The 21,051-nt window shown below is 31.1% G+C and overlaps 9 protein-coding genes across 9 annotated transcripts; 5 read left to right on the top strand and 4 right to left on the bottom strand.

The window, feature by feature from the left end:
- Nucleotides 1-1,012: 1,012 nt before the first annotated feature.
- Nucleotides 1,013-1,795, top strand: PRE6 (proteasome core particle subunit alpha 4; the record flags this gene model as incomplete). The annotated part of the gene is made up of 2 exons (XM_011277043.1): nt 1,013-1,025; nt 1,095-1,795. 2 exons carry the CDS (start codon nt 1,013-1,015, stop codon nt 1,793-1,795), a joined length of 714 nt encoding a protein of 237 aa, XP_011275345.1.
- Nucleotides 1,796-2,342: 547 nt separating this feature from the next.
- On the top strand, nt 2,343-2,825 carry NAS2 (Nas2p; the record flags this gene model as incomplete). Its single annotated transcript, XM_011277042.1, has 2 exons — nt 2,343-2,405; nt 2,547-2,825. 2 exons carry the CDS (start codon nt 2,343-2,345, stop codon nt 2,823-2,825), a joined length of 342 nt encoding a protein of 113 aa, XP_011275344.1.
- Nucleotides 2,826-3,184: 359 nt separating this feature from the next.
- On the bottom strand, nt 3,185-3,619 carry URM1 (ubiquitin-related modifier URM1; the record flags this gene model as incomplete). The annotated part of the gene is made up of 3 exons (XM_011277041.1): nt 3,185-3,302; nt 3,366-3,497; nt 3,591-3,619. 3 exons carry the CDS (start codon nt 3,617-3,619, stop codon nt 3,185-3,187), a joined length of 279 nt encoding a protein of 92 aa, XP_011275343.1.
- An 8,233-nt stretch (nt 3,620-11,852) lies between these two features.
- RER1 (protein retrieval receptor) lies at nt 11,853-12,404 on the bottom strand (the record flags this gene model as incomplete). The annotated part of the gene is made up of 1 exon (XM_011277040.1): nt 11,853-12,404. One exon carries the CDS (start codon nt 12,402-12,404, stop codon nt 11,853-11,855), a length of 552 nt encoding a protein of 183 aa, XP_011275342.1.
- Nucleotides 12,405-14,312: 1,908 nt separating this feature from the next.
- Nucleotides 14,313-15,761, bottom strand: PGS1 (CDP-diacylglycerol--glycerol-3-phosphate 3-phosphatidyltransferase; the record flags this gene model as incomplete). Its single annotated transcript, XM_011277039.1, has 1 exon — nt 14,313-15,761. One exon carries the CDS (start codon nt 15,759-15,761, stop codon nt 14,313-14,315), a length of 1,449 nt encoding a protein of 482 aa, XP_011275341.1.
- Nucleotides 15,762-16,025: 264 nt separating this feature from the next.
- Nucleotides 16,026-16,514, top strand: BN7_2331 (molybdopterin synthase catalytic subunit; the record flags this gene model as incomplete). Its single annotated transcript, XM_011277038.1, has 1 exon — nt 16,026-16,514. One exon carries the CDS (start codon nt 16,026-16,028, stop codon nt 16,512-16,514), a length of 489 nt encoding a protein of 162 aa, XP_011275340.1.
- Nucleotides 16,515-16,592: 78 nt separating this feature from the next.
- MRP7 (mitochondrial 54S ribosomal protein bL27m) lies at nt 16,593-17,738 on the bottom strand (the record flags this gene model as incomplete). The annotated part of the gene is made up of 1 exon (XM_011277037.1): nt 16,593-17,738. One exon carries the CDS (start codon nt 17,736-17,738, stop codon nt 16,593-16,595), a length of 1,146 nt encoding a protein of 381 aa, XP_011275339.1.
- A 456-nt stretch (nt 17,739-18,194) lies between these two features.
- On the top strand, nt 18,195-18,974 carry SGF29 (Sgf29p; the record flags this gene model as incomplete). The annotated part of the gene is made up of 2 exons (XM_011277036.1): nt 18,195-18,607; nt 18,680-18,974. The coding sequence occupies 2 exons, from the start codon at nt 18,195-18,197 to the stop codon at nt 18,972-18,974; spliced, it is 708 nt and encodes a 235-aa protein (XP_011275338.1).
- A 244-nt stretch (nt 18,975-19,218) lies between these two features.
- On the top strand, nt 19,219-20,605 carry BN7_2328 (Polyadenylate-binding protein 1; the record flags this gene model as incomplete). The annotated part of the gene is made up of 2 exons (XM_011277035.1): nt 19,219-19,249; nt 19,326-20,605. The coding sequence occupies 2 exons, from the start codon at nt 19,219-19,221 to the stop codon at nt 20,603-20,605; spliced, it is 1,311 nt and encodes a 436-aa protein (XP_011275337.1).
- Between the last annotated feature and the right edge of the window lie 446 nt (nt 20,606-21,051).

The raw sequence follows: 21,051 nt of genomic DNA, 5'->3' as shown, positions 1-21,051 counted from the left end.
TGGATACATTTTGTGACCAATTTTACCTTCAAATTTGACGTAGTTTCCTACAAAAATAAGTAATGTGCTCCAACATTAGGTTTCTGAGATTCCACCATCATATTTCTTCTTCTTTATTATTCTTCGAGCTAAACAATACATAATTTCTATCTTTTCCTACTGGGTATCTTTTGGATTGCCCACACTGACAGATTAATTGATATACTTCACTTTGTTTATCCGCATTTTCGAGTTGAATCTTTGAAGTTTTCCCAACGATCTGTTGTCTATGGCACTTTTTACATAGGGTTCTTTTGATCATTGGATCCAATTTTAAAACACTTCTTTTCGTTACTGAATCCATAGTTCTTGAATATATTCTTGAAAGGGGCTCATTTGAAAGAGAAAGTGACTTTGAGGCCTGATATAAAAATGAAGCTCTAGAAAATCCTTCTCTGTTATGTATAGCTGGTTTCTTTGGTACCTTTTGATTTTGTTTTTGACTCTGATTTTGCTTTTGCTTTTGCTTTTGCCTCTGTTTTTGATCTTGATTATCGGTAGTACTCATTGTAATTTTGGATTCAGATTTAATATATTAGATTCAAATTTCAGACCTTTAACTCATACTCTTTATATTTTTGATAATTTTTAGTTATAACAGAGATGATAAATTTGTTTATATATCTGTGTGTGCCACATAATAATAATTATAATATATTTTTGTTTTACCCGGAAGTCCTTTGATCGTTTGAGCGCGCGCTTGATTATGAGAGATCGCAGTTAATAAAGTGGAATACTGATTAGTATTTCTATAAGAACAATCAATTCTCAATATCAAATAAATTGAAACAAAAGTTCATATAATGAGTGGATACGATCGTGCTTTATCTATTTTCAGGTATGCTTTCTATGTTTGAATGAGAAGCCAGATAGAAATTTCAATTGGGATGATTCAAGTTTCTATTGCCACTCAATTCAACTATTTCAAATGAATAGATTTATTAACAATTGATTTCTCCCAGTCCTGATGGTCATGTTTTTCGTAAGTTATGAGTGAAACTCTTTAAAGAAAACACCCATTAAAGAATGTTACTAACAATTTACTTTTCAATTAGAAGTTGAATATGCTTCAGAAGCTGTCAAAAGAGGTACATGTGCTGTAGGTGTGAAAGGTAAAGATGTTGTTGTATTGGGTTGTGAAAGACGTAGTACTTTAAAGCTACAAGATCCACGTATTACACCAAGTAAAATAACCAAGATTGATTCCCACGTATATTTGGCGTTTGCTGGTTTAAATGCTGATGCAAGAATTTTGGTTGACAAGGCAAGAGTTGAAGCTCAGTCTCATAGATTAACTTTAGAAGACCCAGTTACCATTGATTACTTGACCAAATACGTTGCCGGTGTTCAACAAAGATATACACAATCTGGTGGGGTAAGACCATTTGGTATTGCAACTTTAATTGCCGGTTTTGATGAAAATGATACTGTACCAAAATTATATCAAACAGAACCATCTGGTATATACTCCGCTTGGAAGGCAAGTTCAATTGGACGTAGCAGCAAGACAGTCCGTGAATTTTTGGAAAAAAATTATACAGAAGATTTAGAAAAGGAAGAAACAATTTCATTAGCTATCAAAAGTTTATTAGAAGTTGTTCAAACTGGTGCAAAAAATATTGAAATATCTGTTCTTTTACCTGGTAAAAAGATTGAAACCTTGAGTAATGATGAAATTGTGAGCTATGTTAAAAAGATTGAAGAAGAAAATGAGAAAGACGCTGAAAAAAAGAAGACCACCAGTAGCTCAGCTTAAGTTTTATAAGTGACTCCATGTTTAAATTATTAAGCATTTGTGTATACTAAAAGATTTATATTGAACATATTTCTTTGTAGACCACTCGACATATTCAGTATTGTAATATAAGATATATTTAATTACTGCAATAAACTTAGGTACGTTTAAGTAGTGAAGTTTTTCGACTAATAAAATTTATTTTAATTACTTCGTTAATTATTGATATTTTGTGTTAATCGGAAACTTATATAAGATGCCTATAATCAAGTTTAACACATATTACATAAATCCTAAATCTTGGTTGATCGCTAATAATCTTTGTTTTGGATAGTTTATCATGTCCCAAGCTGTCCATAACCTTCTATGTATAAATATAACCATGTAGTATATATAGGTCATGTATGTGTTGAAGTACTGTTCATTTAATATTATTTATTATTTATTCCTTTGACACATCCTGACACCATTTGAGATTTGGTTTTATGTCATTCATTTATTCTATGATTTTGAGTTCTTTCAGCATAACGAAGTTGCACTTGATCAGGTCATAAATCAAACCAGCAAGATGAATGGTGCCATGAGAAACTTGAACGAAGGCTCTTATCAGCCTTCTTATGATATTGACCAGGTCAAACATCTCAACTTTAATGATCTTTCTTTAATAAAATTGGAAATCGAAAGTGAACTGGAAAAAGCATTTGATATATTAAATAAGGTATGTATCACTAATATTCATTTTCAACTACCCGAAAGCTAACACTGTGATTAGAATAATGTAAATATGGATACTTCTTTGGTGACGCTTGATGGGTTTCCAAGATCTGATATTAATGTTATTGAAGTAAGAAATTCCAGAGTAAAAATTATCAAATTAAGAAACGATCTGAAAGCGGTTATAAATGAGATCAGTGAAAAGATTCAAACTCAATTGACAGAAACGAATACTTCTCAAGAGACTTTCAAGCCAAACAGTCAAATTCCCTTTGCAAAAATAGTCGAAATCATTCCTAATAGCCCTGCTAATAAAGCGGTATGTTTTTTTCGTTAACTTTTCATATTTATAATATACTAATTTTACATTTAAAAGATGCTAGAGCTGAACGATAAAATTTTAAATTTTGGCAACATTGATGCTACGAATCACAATAGTTTACAAGCAGTTGGATTGACAGTAAAAAATTCAGTGGATGTATGTATACTGGTATTTCTAAATCGAAATTATATATATTAACAACAAATGATTTTAGAAGCCTATTGAAATAAAGGTACTAAGAAAATCTCAAAAACTTCATCTTGAGGTGATACCTACAAACAATTGGTCAGGTCAGGGACTATTGGGTTGTCGCTTTGTACAGATTTAGTTGATCAAATATGTTCTTTTCAAAATAGACATCCTCTGCGATTCCACTAACCCCCATGTAATGTAGAAGTGAAAGCAATAACGTCACCAGCTTCAAGCTCATATCCTTCTTCGCCTTCCAGTTCCCAATCGGTATCATTGATCAATGTTAAAATACCAGGACGTCTAGAAAAAGTAGTTTTGTTAATATTAATTTTATAATAATGGTACTAAAGATGTAATACATACATGGTTCCATTTTCTAAGAAGACTTCAACATCTTTAGGATCTTTTATCATAGTGTCCACAATAAATTTTATAAGATCAGCAACAGTGGACGGTGAACCGTCTTCATTTTGTGGTAAGTCTATTTTGTAATACCTTTGACTTTCAAATATCACATCTAGTCCACCACTGAAAGTAGGTTAGTATCTTCGTATAATAGTAGGCAATATGGCTCTAAGTTCAACATACAGAAACTCTAGCTTTATAGGCAATCCCATCTCCCTTAAAATTTCACGCAAAGTTTTAAATCTACCTTCTGCTGTCAGCCTTCAGCCTTCATTCTTCTTTCTATTACTCCAGGTACTAAAATAATTTTTTTCAATTAATTAAATCTTTTTCGCGAATAATAATAAAAAGAATATTTATTCTAAAGATTGGTTTTGTGATTCAATGTTGATATTGAATATAAGTTTGGCTTTTTTTTGGCAATTCTTATTTTTCCCATTTGATTAAGTTTCTTCAAGACATCAATGGACTTCAAGGACTAACTAGCTTTTGAAACAAGGTATGATTCTGCCCAAGTCTTTATCATTGTTTTTCTGCTGAGCTCCTTTCCAGTTGTGGTTTAATCTTTCTGTCATTCACCAAACTCTAGGGTTTTGAGTTTTCAGGTCATTATCCTCTTAGTATACTGATTATTTTTTTGAAATATGGTATTAATTCAGTTGTGCTTGAGAACAAAAACAAGAATTTAAAACAATCCAAAGAAACAAATAAGAAATTTGGAGAAAGGTGAAGAATATCAATGAATATAATTTGGGTGTATTGATCAAAACCTGTCGTTTTAATTTTATGAAAACTGATCATAAGTATTCAAGATTTTATGGCTGATTTTCAAGGCTGTTATCAAAAAAGGACGTTTTATAGTAATTTGATAAAACGATGTCAGTTGGTTCAATAGTGGCATGGGAAACAGAATAACGTACAGAGAAGTCTAAACACACCTAAAATTTATTACCAGCTCCAAATTCATAAACCACTAGAGGAAAAGTTTCAAAAATAGAGAAATAAGAATTAGACCATCAAACTCTGCGTAAAGTTTATTTAATCAGATTAGTTTGATATCAATGAAAATAACTAAAGCATGCTTTTGAAACCCATGGCCGTCTCAAAGCTATCATATCAACTGAACTTTAACTATAAGATATTATGCAAAAAATATATTAAATTAACAATAAATTAATTCAAATCTCCCTTCAATAGTCATCAATCAGACTTCTCATTTGCTGTTGATAATAGAGGATTCACTAATGAAAAACAAAAGCCACGGATTCAATCCATTGAAAGCTATACACCTTGCACCTTTTCCAAAAACGCTGTTCTTCGAGCAGCAATAGAAATGTCTCCAAATTAAGAAGTTCGCCCTATATTCTCAGACCATAACTTCGGCTTTGAAGACACAGTCTATTGAGTAGTATACATATAATATTTTAAAGATTACAGATTACAGATACTGGAACTTTAGGCGCTATAGATCAAAGACTAGTAGTACCAATCTAATTCCTCGGTCGTTACAAGGCTTACTTACTTGTAACCTTGTAGTAATATAGTAATAGATCCAAAGAAAGAAAATGAAACTGGGATAGGATATACTGGTTGAAGTGAACCATCCTTACTCATTAACCTTTAATAGAAATGAAAAGGTGAAATCTCGAAACGTTTCAATTGCAATTTTGTTCACTACCTTATGTGGAAGGTGTTGACTGAATTATTTTTAGTGAAACCTTTCGGAAATTTTGTGAATGAGGAAGTTCCAATAAAGAGTTAAGACTTTAAAAGTTAGATCAACTAAAGTTCATTGTGTTCTACTTAACGAAGAAATAATCAACTTAAAGATGTTTTCTTATTTGTATTAATAGTTACAACCTTAACCACAATACAGCTAAGTTCATTTAATTTTTTTAACTGTTTCGAAACTTACACCAGAAATAATCTATCTGAACCATTTTCCATCTCTTTTTCGATCTTACAAAAAGAGATTCTTTCCTAAACTCTTCACATTAGTTTAACGTTTGGGCAAATTCGGGCTTCCTTATAAGTTTATTAAATCAGTTAATTAAATGATTAAACAACATTACTGTTTCATATATATCAAATTGAACAGTTCTGTATGGTTTGAACAATCGTTTCAAGTATTATACCTGTAACATCGTCTTGTAGAATACAAGCACCTCATAATTTTGTTGACTTACTACACACTCCATATACATAAATCAAAAAAATAATTAAAACCAACCCACTACCACTTCAGCATTTATCTTTATTCATTCCATCACCTTATAGATTTTCTAACTGAAAATTAGATTTCATCAAAATCATTGAGATAATTATTTTATTCGATACTTTTCTAGGTTAGTGATTGTCAATTGTACTCTTGGTTTTCAAAAATATATAACACAACTAATATAATTGATTATTAGACAGCTAAATCACATCATGTATATCATCTTCCTGTATCTGTTCTCTTAACTTAAAAAACTTCATTGATGATTTACGATATCTTTATTAGAACTTGAAAAAACTGATTAACTCGAATACTGCACTTAAAACTGAAATCAACTATTTTGAACTAATGAGAGCAGTCTGGAAGCTGAGAATAGGCCAAAAAACAGCTGGAGGTTTGGTGGTAACTCTTATTTGAAACTAGGTTGGCATCTGGAAAGTAATAAGGCATAAAATGGCTGAATGGCACAAAGACAACTTCATTAATTTGCATATACGTTGGGCTCAGGTTTGAGATCGTTGCTAGTACAGACATATTTCTTTCACAAATTCTATATTAAACCTATACAAAACTTAACTATATAACTAATAGACTGTTGGATGTGTTGATACTTATACAAGATATATACTTTGTGATTAAAGGGAATTGTAAAAGAAAGATTAAAAGAATAAATGAGAATTCAAAGAGTCCAAATTGTCTATTAGTTATTAGTTAAGTTTTGTATAAGTTTGATATACAGTTTGTTATAGAGTGATGAGTAGAAAATCTGGTACGATCTCTAACCTGCAATAGGATGGAATGATCCAATGACAAAGACATTGATTAATAATGATTATATATATTAATGATTATAAATGTGATTAAAAGTAAAGATTCAAAAATAACCGAATATATAGAAAAATCAAAGTGTCTATTAGTTATTATGAAAATAAGTTTGTTAACTTGAACATAGTAGTTGTAGTGGAGAAGTGAGTATTCCTGTTACGATCTCTAACTTCCAAGAGAATTTTGAAAATATGTCCAAGTTATCTATAGAACGGCTTTCTAGTGTTAATGCGCCGCGATTATGTAAAGCTACTGGATGAATTCGACCTTTTAAAGCTCAAATCGGCTGGTCGATATCATATGATATTGAAAAAATTTGAAGGTGGTTTATATCGAGATTCGTTTCTATTGTTTTGAGATTAGAATATTTTATGGTTGAATGTCAAATAAAATGAATACACAGTTGATCATGTCATCATGATTAATCGTTGATCAGGTTATGGAAAAAAAAAATTCTCTCACTAGTAACATTAACTAGTTTCGTATCTTAATAAAAGATTTATTGCTTCATTACCTCATTTGCGATTTACCGTATACTTACATCTCAACTCTCTTGCAGATCATTGGATATGCCATGTATTGCTTATAGTGGTTTAACAGAATATGTTGTTGAGGAAAACTTGTCATCCAAGTCTTTATTATATATTTATATAAAAAGAAGCTGATATGCATTTGATTTTCTTTTTTTATTATAACATTGCCTTTTACTATATCTAGACTTACTTGAATACCATGAGAATAATTTATAGCACCATGTTGTAGTGTCTTTCTCACAAGTATTATACTATCTAGTTTAACAACAACCGCTCCGATACATTATTTTGCTGCTATTGAATAAAAACGACTTCCAAATTGATGAATAAAGTAAGACATACATTTGTTTTGAGTACTTGCAATATAAACCATGAAAATCGACTTCCTCACTGAATGACAAGGTAAAACAGTTTAAATGACATATTGATAATTTGATCACTTTAAGTCAGTCATTCTAAAAAGGAGTATGCTTAGTTAATACTCACATCGGGTTATAATATGCTGTATTTGTTCACCTAAGTTTTTTCTCATTCAGTATTTATGAAGTGCCAAGGAAGACTGAACCTTCTTTAGGGTATAGCTGTGACGAAATATTCAATATATATATATATATGTTTTTTTATTAATGATATGAATAATGACCGCAAAGAATTGGTTTTATGGTCTATAATGTGGGCTGGTTGTATTTTATAGATTGGCCATCGCATATAGTATTGAAATTTTAGTAACTTAAACTCTGGGTCCTTTTTAACTTATTGGGGCAAAATGTTTTGGTGATGATAGCTCCAAAGACTATAATAATTTAAATCATTACAATTTACTACTAATCAACTGATGAATGCCGATTCAAAATCATCAACTTGTCAATCTCGAATTTCTCAGGTTTCATCGCGTTTATCTGAACAATCTATTATCTGTCCAATTAATAAAGGTACTACTAGGTTTCTATATAAGAGTGTATAGCGTTAACTCATAGGAGCATAAGAATCAAACAAATGAGATTCAAAAATAATCTAGTTGCCTACTCTCCAGTCAGATTGCATGACACTATATGAGATTTCAAAATGTTGAGCCTTTTTTATATAGAATACCATCATAATTTCATCATTTCATTATACACAATTTAGTATAAGTCCAAATCTAGTGTAAAATCGATGAAATTCCTAAAAGAATATTCATTACAGGTACTGACGCTGATGTTGGTAAGACCTTTATCTCTGCTTTACTCTATACATGAACTTTCCAACAGTTAAGAGAATTAAAAGGTATGTGTTGGGGTTAGAGCTAGTATACATGTTATTGTCATCATAGTAACAGTTACATACTTTACCTAGTTAAGTCTTCTTGACTAACAATAAACTAGAACAACAGTATGATCAAACGAGCTATAATTGAAATTGGAATACAATATAATTAATTATCTGATCTCAAGACATACAGAATGCTATGCTGTATCACGCTACTTCAAATCAATTGAAACGAAATTCAAGCTGTAAATAAGATTCTATGTAATATTATATGGTTTTAGTTCGGCGAGAATCTTTAAAACTATTTAAAAAAGATATATCCAAAATTTCTGGAAAGTATGCATTCCAATAAATAACTAAGCTTTCTCTGACTTCTTTAGGTATAAAACTAGAGTTATTCGTCTTAATATTCCTTTGTGCTTATCACTACAGTTAATTTTAAACGAAAATCAGCCAAACCAAAATATAATGACAGTATTTTAACTCACTTCTAAAAAATCCTGAACTAGCGCTTATCATAGATAGAGCTTTAGTCTGATCTTGAAATGAATTTGAATAGGTTAATCTTTCACATCAGGTCACCGAAGGACCCACCAGATCTAATGGATGAGGCATTTTTTTTGCAAACTATTGGTCTTCTCCAGCATATGTACATTGGTCGGCATTTTATAAATTTCTAAGCGAAAAGCCTTCATTATGAATCGTTAGTTCAATGGCTGTTATGCTATTGGTATCAATAATGATTATATTTATGATTTTGTTCCAGGTAAAAATGGATTATTTGTTGCCTGTGGTGGTTCTGGTCATGCTTTTAAGATGCTTCCAGTACTTGGACAATTTTTAGTTGATAAAATTGAAGGTCGTTCAAATATTTATACTGAAACCTTCAAATGGAAGTATCCAAAAGATTTCCCCAAAGATGTTAATGGTTTGAAAGAGAAATTGAAAAGTGAAAGACAATATGATAAACAGGTCTTATCAGGACCTGAAGGTATGATATTTTGAAATTTTGTAATTTAAAGTTATATCAATAATATAGATTTATAGCTCAACAATTATAATATAATCTTTTAATTATAACCGTATAAAAGTTGTAGGATAAATGTAAGTTTTTGGTTTGAGTAATGATCCGAGCCATCAAACACAATATCTCAGAAAATAGACGACAGTACATGACTTCAAAAAAATATGAGATTTCATGAGAGCCGGAATAAGTAATGTCATGTTATGCTAGCAGGAATTAATACTTAAATTCTGATTTCTTGGGATCAAACATGAATGATTTGAGTATTCAGCTTTCATAAGAATACCCATAAATCATTATAACGAAACATAACCATATAAGCATAAGGTTTGAAAAAAATTTATAAATTTGATAATTTGAGTAGCTGGAATTGGCTTATAACGCCCGAATGAACTTTCCAATAATATCCCAAAAGAAAAGCAGCTGTGGGTGTGGTTGATTTGGAGGAAAAAACGACTCTGAAGATGAAACACGGATGAAATGAAGCGTCCCAATGACATAATGTAATTCCTATAACCCACATAAAATTTTGGAATTATAATAACATCTGAACCATTACCAAATCATATAGCAAAGTTTAATGAAATCTCTAATAGATGTTCACTTGAAGTAGTAATCCTATAGTTTAGCTATGAGTTTCCTTGATATTCATCAAATTCTTATAATAGCAACAATAATTAATTATTAACGGTAAATTAAGCAAATTTATCAGCGATCACAATAACAGTCCTTATAAAGAACTTGAAAAAAAATTCAAAAATCTTCATTAAGCTTCCATGAAAGCTTTTTCAGAAGTTATTGGTTTGAAAATCTTTCAACTAATGAGTACACAAAGGTTTTGACTTTGAAATAAATGAAGATTTAAACAGAGGAAAAACTTATTCTGCAAACATTCACATCCATAATGTTAAACATAATTTTTAAAAACACCAATGATTAAATAACTTTCTGAGAAGCCAACAAGAATCAATTTTTATTAAGGTGATTTTGGAACTTAGCATAAATAGTATCTATGATCTTTAGGTGTAATGTAATATATGTCAAGCCTGATTCAAAGACTTCAGAATTTATAATGCACACATGTCATAAAAACGGCCGGCACTCCCAAGATAATCAAAGTATGCATAAATCATCATTCATCAATAAGCCCTGAACATACTGGTTATAAAACTCTATTAAAGTAAAAAAATCATAATAATGTAATAGATATTCAACCTTTATATCATATACCATATAACTTACCTAAATATTATTCAAACCTGATTTAAAGACTTCAGAATTCATAATACACATACTTCATAAAAAGGGTCGGCACTCCCAAGATAATCAAATATAATGTACTAAACTATCGTCCACCAATAAACCCTGAAAAATCTGGTTATCAAAACTCTTGAATTAAAACAGCACAATGGAACCATAATCATGTAATAGACCAAAATATTTTTCAAACCTGATTTAAAGACTCATGATTCAATAATACACACATGTCATAAAAAGGGTCGGCACTCCCAAGATAATCAAAGTATGCATAAATCATCAATAACCAAATAAACCCTGAAATATGTAAAGCCTAATCTCCCACAAATGATAGAACCAGGTAATCTCTGGAGCTATAGATCTGGAATTGAAACATTAACACCACAAGAAATACATAAACAAAGATCATAGCGGAGATTCAACCCCTGTACTAAAAAGTATAATCAGCTGAACCAATGTTTGAATGAAGAAAAGAAGCAGAAAATAAAAACAAAAAAGTAGAAAAGAAAAAAGGGAAAATGAAGTCTTTATATTTTTTTCGGGTTTCCAAAACACAAAACACAAAACACAAAATACGAAACACAAAACACAAAACACAAAACAAACAAATCAACACAAAATATGCAGATTGAACCATGTAACTCTTGGCTTTTGTTTCTGTGGATTTTGATATGTATTTGAATCTGATTAATTATCTCAGTGTGATTGTGACACAAAACTGATTTTTACCACGTAAATCCCAAATTTCCCAATTTATGCCTAATAACTCATGGACTAAGTATTAATGAAGCTATCATTTATTGGATTAACATAGTATGCTAGTAGTTATAATCAGTTTCTATTAATTCGACTTCGACATCGGCTTACTCTAATTGTATCAATAGTATTACAAATTTGTCTAATTTCCTAATTTGTATATTTCTTATACGTTTTTCCTAGAAATTTAGAATTAATATCTAAAGCGTAATATCATCTGTTTTGGAAAATTGAAAGACAATTTACTCTTATAATTGGGGTTTGCATATGTGATTGAGCTTAAAGGGGTGAAGTCTATTCTTTTTATTTATTGCAGGTTTTGGGTCCTTATAGGAAATGAAAACAATTTAGAAAAATTAATAACATTTCTCCAAATATTTATATTCCACCCCAGATTTGAGACAGTGGTTTTTGGTCAATAGACATCGTGTTATAGACTTACTTACTGTGCCAAACAGACCAACGCTTTTTAATTCAGCGGTATGTATATTAACTCAGTGATTGACTTTTTTTAAAGAGTCCTCGAAAGTATTTCTCTAAATATGATTTCCGGATGAAGTATCTTGAAACTTTGGGAAAGCTATTCATTTATAACCATACTTCTTTTTACCAATATCAAATGGTAAATACTTATATTTTATCATGTGTTGAATCTGTCTTCTCATTGTTAATGAAAATAATATAATAAAATACATCAAAAGAATTGGCCAAAACACAGGAACATCAGTTATAGTGAATAATGACAAAAACAAAGATAGTGAAGTAGCAACAGTAGCGCGGTACCAGAACTTGAATTCTGATAGTCTTCTGATAAATGGTTTGAATTCTTGTGTCATTTCACCGGCTTCTATAGAATCATCTTGTAGTTCCTGTTCAATGGAAGGGTCAAATTTTGGTTGTAAAAAAGCTAAGAATAAATTCAATAGGTATATACCTAAACCATAACATATGATGTACCATCCCTGAGCAGTGACTATACGAGTGAAGAACGTCAAAAATAAAACTGCAAACCCAGACCATCTATATTTGACATGAGGTGTTGATTGATCTAAAAACCTTTGGTATGTAACATTGAGTTTTTGAATTTGTTGAAAGAAGGGATGACTTTTAGCGTCTTCAAGAGATATATCTTCCATATTTTTTTAGAAAATGAATACTTCAAGCTTGAGTGAGGCGGCAATTAGTGAAGGAAGTTTAAGATCTGGATGTTGTTATGAACAGAGTTTGATGATCTGTTTAATTTTTCGCCCAGTCAAGTTTTCGCGCTTCCGCGATGCTGCTCGTATAGAGCACATTCGCGTTTAACGCGTTTATTTAACTGTCTTCGGATAAAGCGCCTAAGCCGTAATTTGTAAAGACTTCTTCTCAATTATATTGGGTTTGTGGTTTGTAGTATCCATTGTTCATATTTACACCTTTATCTCTTCTTCTGTCTACTTTAATATGTCTGAATAACTTAAATATTGTGCCAGTTCCTCTTAGGATCGTTCCATTCATTGGATCTATTACTTAGATGACATGGTGAAAACTGTTCTTGAGTTTCTTGCATTATCAATCGAGGTGAGTTCAATTGTGGTTTATCATCTTGATATCCTGAGATTCAATCAATAAACTAACTACGATATATAAAGCTTTTTGCCATCTCGGTTCAAATAAAAAAAATTCAGAGGTCAAAGTCTATATATGGATACTCTTTGGGCTATCTTCTTCTTGAGGTGAGTATATTCAAGTCTTATAGAGGTATCATTCCTTTGCTAATAGTTATTGAAATAGTTTGCTGATAATGTACTGTATTTACTTGTCTCATTATCATATGAGTTTGATTCATTGACAAGAGTCCAATACTCTAACAGGTTTCCACTCTTTCCAAATCCTGTTGTCTCCAAGGTAGCGGTTTTCTCAAATCTCATGCGTACTCCTCTAGTTCTAGTATTGGGTATGTGGTATGGAAAATTATTATATTCACGTCACAAGTTTCAAAGTATAACACCATCTTTCCTAATTATTGCGGTCTTTTTAACTTCAATTCCACTGCTGATATACTACAATTCTATGTTATATTATCCGGCATCTGATATGGGGAGATTTGGGCTATTTTATATTGATTTTATCGATTCCTTATGGATATTAGCATCCATATCAGCTTCCTTCAAATATCTTCCACAGGTAAGTTGTTTACAAGTATTGGATTTAGAATACGTCACTAATTTAAGCTTTAGATTTCTGTGAACTGGTTAGGGATGTCTGTCTCTGGGATTTCTCACCTAACGCTGAGATTGGAGTTGGTTGCAAAAATGTTCAAACTGTTGAACAAATTTCTTCATTGGAATAAGGATTTCCACTATGAACCAGTTGTAAGTTGAAAATTCATATAAACTGATTTGGCTTGAAACTAACACACGACTTAAGAATAATAAACCTGTTCTTGTGCTTTTAGTGAGTAATATATAATTATATTGAAAAAGCTGTCAAGGTTTTTATAACTAACGAAACATAGCTGCAATTCATACTATTGGTTGTGTTGAACTCACAAATCTTGATATATAAGAATCAAAGACCATATTTGAAAAAATATGTTGCAGATGGAGTGGTTTGACTGTTTCGCTCTGCATTTTTTTTTAGTTTAGTTTTCAATTGACAAAGTTGAATATGCATTTTCATTTTACCGAAATTCGTCCTCATTGTATGAGAATCGAGATTAGCTATCGCTGACACAAATAGTCTCATCTCAAAATCCATTCTGTGTTACTCTTATCTCGAATATAATGTTTTAAAATTAAAGAAAAAGATTTATGTATCTTATTGAAGTTAAAAGCTTATTCTTTAAACTATGTACATTTGTTTTCTAATTATTCACAATATGATACAAGATGCCTCTAAAATTCTAATGGTTTGTCTATATGGCTTTTCAATGACTGAATGTATTGAAATTAAGTGAAAATGAGTTTTAACATGAAGTTTGCCATACCACAAATCACTTTTGTTAATTTTTACAAGACCAAATAACTAACAGATTTAAGTTCAATTATCAAGAGTCTTTGAATTCAAAGCCTTTTCCCAAGAAGCTTTGTAGCAAATTTTGCAAATTTACTGATTTTTCTTTCATCCTCGTCATAATCTTTTAAAGTTAGCTCCTTTGTATGAGCCATTAAGTTATCCAATTCACGTTGCATTTTGTTTTTCAAAATACTGGCGTTAGTTATAATTAATGCATTCGTTTCAAGATCGAATGAATAAGCTCTTCTAGTATAGTTTGATGAGCCGATGATGGTCATTGATGGTTGTGTTTCTCCTGGTGAAGTTGCCCAAAAACCTTTTGCATGATAAGACCAGCCCCCTTTAGTATTAACCTCACCGTTTTTCCATTCTCTTAGTTTAATTGTTTCCTGCTTAGATCTCAATATTACTTCTTTCAAAAAGTTTTTGGAAAGATACAAATACGCCTCTGGTAGGTATCCTGAAATTCCCTTTGATTTATAGAATCCATTTGCCAATGGAGAAGCTGTTATGACATTACCCTTTGAATTTAGTTGCAATAACTTGTCTTTAATTTCTGGTAACATATTGAAATATCCTGCAGTGAAAGCCCATTTTATTGAAGGTTCTTTTAAATAATTCAAAAGTTTTAATATACTTGGCTTTTCTGTTGACTCGTCGGTTATCATTAAAGGAGTAAATTGAGATATTGGGTAAACGAACGTTTTGGGTGATGTTGAATCTTCAGTTTGTATTATTTTAGAACGAAATTTGTCACCTCTCAAAAGCTCTCGAAGGATTTTGGAAGATTGGATTTTGAACTCTTTTGGGTTCTTTATTGGTTCAATTAAAGGATTTGAATCTGGCCATTCGAGTTTGAACTTTGAATTATTATTTGAATATAATAGCTTATAACTAAACGAGCTGATTGTCTTCTGTATATCAAAATAATAGTCTGATAGTCCTTTGCTTTTAAACAAATAGTAACGATCCTGTCTATCGGTGAAATAATCAGACGATAAATTTGCTCCTGAAAGCATAACTTCATCATCAAATCCGTAAATTTTCATATGTTGTAGTCCAAAACCTTCATTGAATCGATTAGGAACAATTGATTTATTTATTCCGTTCAAATTTGGAGTATGATACATTCTTATATCCACTTGTTCACTGTGTTCTTTCATGAGTTGACCTAAAAGCGATGCCGATGACTTGGATGGTGCCTCTCTTGTACCTCTTAAAGCATCAGTCAATATGTGAACTTTCAAATTTGGATTTGATTTTAGAGCTTCTGAAATACAACCAATTAATTCATCCTGGGTCCTTCCTATATATAATGAAGAAAAGAAAATTCTGTTCTGAGCTTTTGATATCTTTTGCTTTAAATGATCATAAAAATTGGATGGTTCGTGGATAATATCTATCTGATCGCTATTCAGTTCAAATCTTGGTGCTACTTGATCCATTTCTTTCACCAACGGAAGTAGAGTCTGATGAAAACCAGATAATGATGACATTTTCCTGATTGATAAGCTTTTTGAATAAGCTATTCTTTTGGCGATCATGCCCCGAATTAACCAGATATTCTTGTTTTTAGATTTTGCTACAATGTATCGTGTGGTTCTACAGAAACCTTAAAATGTTTTTTCAATAGAGAAATCATTTTCCGCGCTTTGATAACCATATCGATATAACATTGAACAAACATCAAGTTTGAATAAAAAAGTTAAAGTGATACCATATTATAGTACTGAATATTAAAAATTATTACTCTCCCACTCATGAGTAAATCAGCTGTGAAGAAAGATGCTATCAAAGTGTTTTTAACCTCATCGAAGCTGGACCCTACGGAAGGTATTGATTTCGTCAAGTGTGAAGAAGCAGGTGCGGTTATCATGTTTGGTGGAACTACAAGAAACTCCTTTGAGGATAAAAAAGTATCAGATTTGAGCTATGAAGCACATGAAAAACTTGCTTGTAGATCACTTGAGCGTATTGCTTTAGAAGCTCTTGACAAATTTTCAGATGATGGGAAAGATACTTTAATTCATAAAGTATATTTGGCGCATAGACTTGGACATGTACCTGTTAAAGAAGAAAGTGTTCTAGTTGTGTTAAGTAGTACACATCGTCAAGAAGGTTGGAAAGCAGCAGAATGGGTTTTGGAGAAGATTAAAGCTGAAGCTGAAATATGGAAGAAGGAAAATTATAACGATGGAACATCTAGTTGGAAAGAGAATGAAAATTCCAGTGTACATAAGAAAAATTAAAATAATTTAAAATAAATTACATGATTTTAAAATATAAACACCTTTGATATATACAAGTTGTATTCCTCATCTATTTCTCTATTTTGAAAGAAATGCTTCTTTAGTTCTGGCAATAACTTCGACTCTTTGTTTAGTGTAGTTCCAACGTTTTGTAACAATAGAGTTTTTACCAACTGATTCAGAGACACCAATAGATTCTGGAAGAACAGATTTAGCAAAAGTTCTTTTAAATTTGACGGCTTCTGAAAGTGTTAAAACAGTAGAGTTGAAGATTAAATCTTTGACTTTTTGTAATTTATCCTTTGAGTTGCTCTTCAATACTTCTTCAATTGTTGATCTTAATTCATTAACCAATGTTATTCTTTCTTCTTCAGAACGGAATTTAATCAAATTGTATTTAGAATCGAATGAAACTTCTTTTTCTAATCTTGAAATCAAATTTTGGTATGAATCTAATGAATTTTTAAACTCTGAATCATTTATTTCTCTTTTTCTCAATGACAATTTAAGGTTTTGAATATGAACGGCTATTGCTGTCGATCTAGCTTCAGTATCATTTGAACCATTTTTCAAATGATTTCTTACTAGTAATAAATGTTCTGAAGCAATGTTCAATTGTTCAGCTTCCAATTCTGGAATGATCTGGCTTAAGTCTTTTTGATATTGTGATAAAGTCTTAGCTCTTTTTTGTTCTCTAAATTTTAAATCTTCATCCAATTTTGGTTTTGCAAGGTATTGTTTACGATTTAAATGAGTTTCTTCAATTGATGCTTTTTTTGGATCCTCTATTGGGACGTAACCAAATCTTCTTGCTCTTGGTGCAAAATGAGGTGTTGGTAATCTACTTTCTTGATCTAAAGCAACACCAACAAATCTTCTTCTTGGGTGGAATGGATCATAATAAAAACGAACAAAACCTGGTTCTAATGCAAAAATTGTATGATCTTTACCGATGCCAACATTTTCACCTGGAAAAAATTTAGTACCACGTTGTCTCATTATAATTTGACCTGGTTCTACTTGTTGACCTTCATTCTTTTTAGGACCTAAATGACGACCTGCAGAATCTTTCATATTTGTTCTTGAACCAGCAGCTCTTTTAGTAGCAGTACGAACTTGTAATATTGGACCACTTAAGGTTGAGTTTTTAGAGAAAACATTAGACGCTAAACCTAGTGCGCTCTTTATCACAGAGACATTTCTGTTAGCACTCCAAAACGCCATTTCTTTTAAAGTTTCAAAGTACTATTCAGAATTTTATAACGTTTTAATTCATTTTGTATTCATTATATATCGTTGATTTTTTTTTCAGTAAGTTTTCTCTAACTCTCGGGGCTCGTAACACAAAAGTTGAATACCACTCAATGACATTTCAAAAATTAATTGGACTCGAATCAACCATTCTGATTGTAAAATAATCTATGAATGAATGTATTACTCAACTTAAATCAACCTACTCATTACATCAACATGAAACGACTGTCTTCACTACCAATCTTTCTTTTTATGTTTCAAAAGTTTTGGAAATTAAGGGTAACAAGAATATGTTTATGTAAGCTGTTATGTAATGACGGTATATTATGATAAAATTATTGTAAAGTTTGTGGTTTATCGCGCGTTAATAAATAAACACAATCATTAATCAACAATTATAAAACAATTTTAATAGTAAATCATAAAATGGAAGGACAATGGGATATAGTGATTTCTTCTTTACAAGATATTTTCAACAGTAATGAAGAATTAAATTTCGATGAAGATAAAGATATTCTAAATACAAATGTTTCTGATTTGAATGAAAAACAATTAAATGAAGTTTTACAAAATCTAACAAATCATAAAGAAAATGTTGATAAAAGCCGAAGAGTTCTTGAAACAATTTTGGATAATTTGAGTACAGTGATTGCAACTGAAAATAAAAGAAAGGCAAATGACCCTAAATTCAAGAAAGGAAGAAGTTTTTGGACAAGTCCTTTTAATGAATCAGATTCTATAACAATGGGTGGTGAAGTTGCATTCAGGCTTCGTCAAAGAGGTGCTGAAGACGAGTGGATTCAATGTGAAGTGACCAAAGTGATTGGAGATGGTACAAAGTAAGTGTTATCTTACATATCAGAATAAATTTTTTTATGTGTTTTTGAATTTACTAACAAAATCCTTACTAGATTTGAAGTTCGTGATCCTGAACCTGATGAAAATAATAACCCTGGGAAGACATACAAAGCTACATGGAAAGATGTTATTATGATACCCAGTACACAATCAGTTGAATCTTTAGTAAGCTATCCTTATGGTACCAAAGTTTTAGCAAGGTATCCTGAAACCACAACTTTTTATCCAGCAGAGGTAATTGGAACTAAAAGAGATGGAAGATGTAGACTTAGGTTTGAAGGTGAAGAAGAAGAAGGTAAAGAAACAGAAGTTGACAGAAGACTGGTGATTCCTTTCCCTTCCAAGTGAAATTACTTGGTATACATCAGCTCCAATAATATGAAATTTAAATGCTTTTGTGATTGATTTGTAGTTGTTGTAAAGATTTATTGATAATACGAATTCCGGTCAATAGTGACCGGAATTCACAAAGTTCACCGATTGAAAAAAAAAAGAACCTGTGACGATATTACAATGTAAATAAGAGAGCTTTTCATTTATAACTTAAAATAATAATACTTCAAGTTCGAATTTCACAAAAATTTCGAGAATAATGTCAGAACCAATGGATATAGATAGCGTGAGTACTTTTATAAATCAAAACATAGCTTTGGGTGATTTAATTTTTATATATCCAACCCCGGTTCCAAAGACTAACAGTTAAATCAATAAAGGATCTTCGTGATCGTGATGCTTCACCAAGAAGAGACCGTCCATACCAAAGAGATCGTTCACCAAGAAGATACAGAGATGACTATAGGGGTGGTAGAGAAAGCAGAGGAAGTGGTCCAAGAGATGGCTTCCCTCCACACAGTAAATCAGATAGAAATTATGAAAACAGTATTTTTGTTGGTAATTTACCATTTGATTGCGATTGGACTCAATTAAAGGATCATTTCCAATCAATTGGTAATGTTGTTCGTGCTGATATTGTAACTCAAAATGGTCGTCCTCGTGGTATGGGTACAGTGGAATTTGGCTCAAAATCTGAAGTTGATAGAGCCATCAGAGAATTTAATCATACACCATTTTTAGATCGTGATATATTCGTTAGACAAGATAATCCACCTCCTCCACAAAGTCAAAGAAGAGATAGATTCTCTGATAGAGGTGGATATGGAAGAGGTGATAGTTATGGTGGTAGAGGTGATAGTTATGGTGGAAGAGGTGGTTACGGAAGAGGTGATAGTTATGGTGGTAGAGGTGATAGTTATGGTGGAAGAGGTGGTTATGGAAGTTACGACAGAGGATATGGTGGTGACCGTTATGGCAGAGGTGGCTATGGTGGTTATGGTGGTGATAGATATCCACCAAGAAGAGAAGCAGGTTACTCCTCAAGTAATGGTCCAAAAGGATTCGAAGTTTTCGTTGCAAATTTACCATTTTCAATTAACTGGCAAGCTCTTAAAGACATCTTTAGAGAAGCTGGTGAAATTACACATGCAGATGTCAGATTAGATGAAGGTGGTAGATCTAGAGGTTTCGGTATAGTGTCTTTCAAAAATAAAGAAGATGTTGATAATGCAATCAAACAATTCAATGGATATGAAATAGAAGGTAGACAATTAGATGTTCATGAAGGTAAAAATAATTCAAGATTTGAATCTGAACAAAAAAGAGAACCAGAATCATCTTACAAACCAAACGTTCAAAAAAATTCAGACTTTACAGAAGGTGTTGAAGCAAATGGTGAAAAAAATTCAACCATTTATGTTGATAATTTACCATTCGCCACCTCTAATGATGATTTGTTTGAATTGTTTGAAACTGCTGGCCGTGTTAGTGCTGCTGAAATTAAATATGATCCTACTGGTAGACCAGCTGGATCTGCTGTTGTTAAATTTGAATCAGAAGAATCTGCAGAAGCTGCTATTAATGAATTGAATGAATATTCTTATGGTGGTCGTCCTTTGAATATCACTTTTGCAAAACTTCCATAAATTTCAATCTTGTCTTTTTCTTTTGGTGATAGAATTTGCTTTGAAAATAAAATTCATTGAAAAAAGTTTGTATCTCTTTGTAATTTAAATGTATTAATTATGGTTTGTTGGATTTATATCGATTTAGTAATATGTAGGCACAATTTATAGCTGATAAATACCGGTACACTCGACATTAATTGTCGATGGACATTAAATAAATATATTAATATAAATTTTTTGACTTAACTAAATATATAATTTAAAATTAAAAATAACTATAGTCGAATTTATATTAAATTCAATAATTTAGTTATCTATATATTATATGATGATTAATTAAATATTATAATTTAAAATATTATATTATATATAGTGTATAACCGAAAATATTGTAATAATATATTAATATATATATATTAAACTTATAATTATAATATATATTTTATTTTAAATTAATTATATCC

Source organism: Wickerhamomyces ciferrii, contig 00052 (assembly GCF_000313485.1).
Source record: "Wickerhamomyces ciferrii WGS project CAIF00000000 data, strain NRRL Y-1031 F-60-10, contig 00052, whole genome shotgun sequence".
In the NCBI taxonomy this organism is placed as follows: domain Eukaryota; kingdom Fungi; phylum Ascomycota; class Saccharomycetes; order Phaffomycetales; family Wickerhamomycetaceae; genus Hansenula; species Hansenula ciferrii.
The sequence above is the reverse complement of the archived record's forward strand: the minus strand, read 5'-3'. Positions and strand labels throughout refer to the sequence as shown.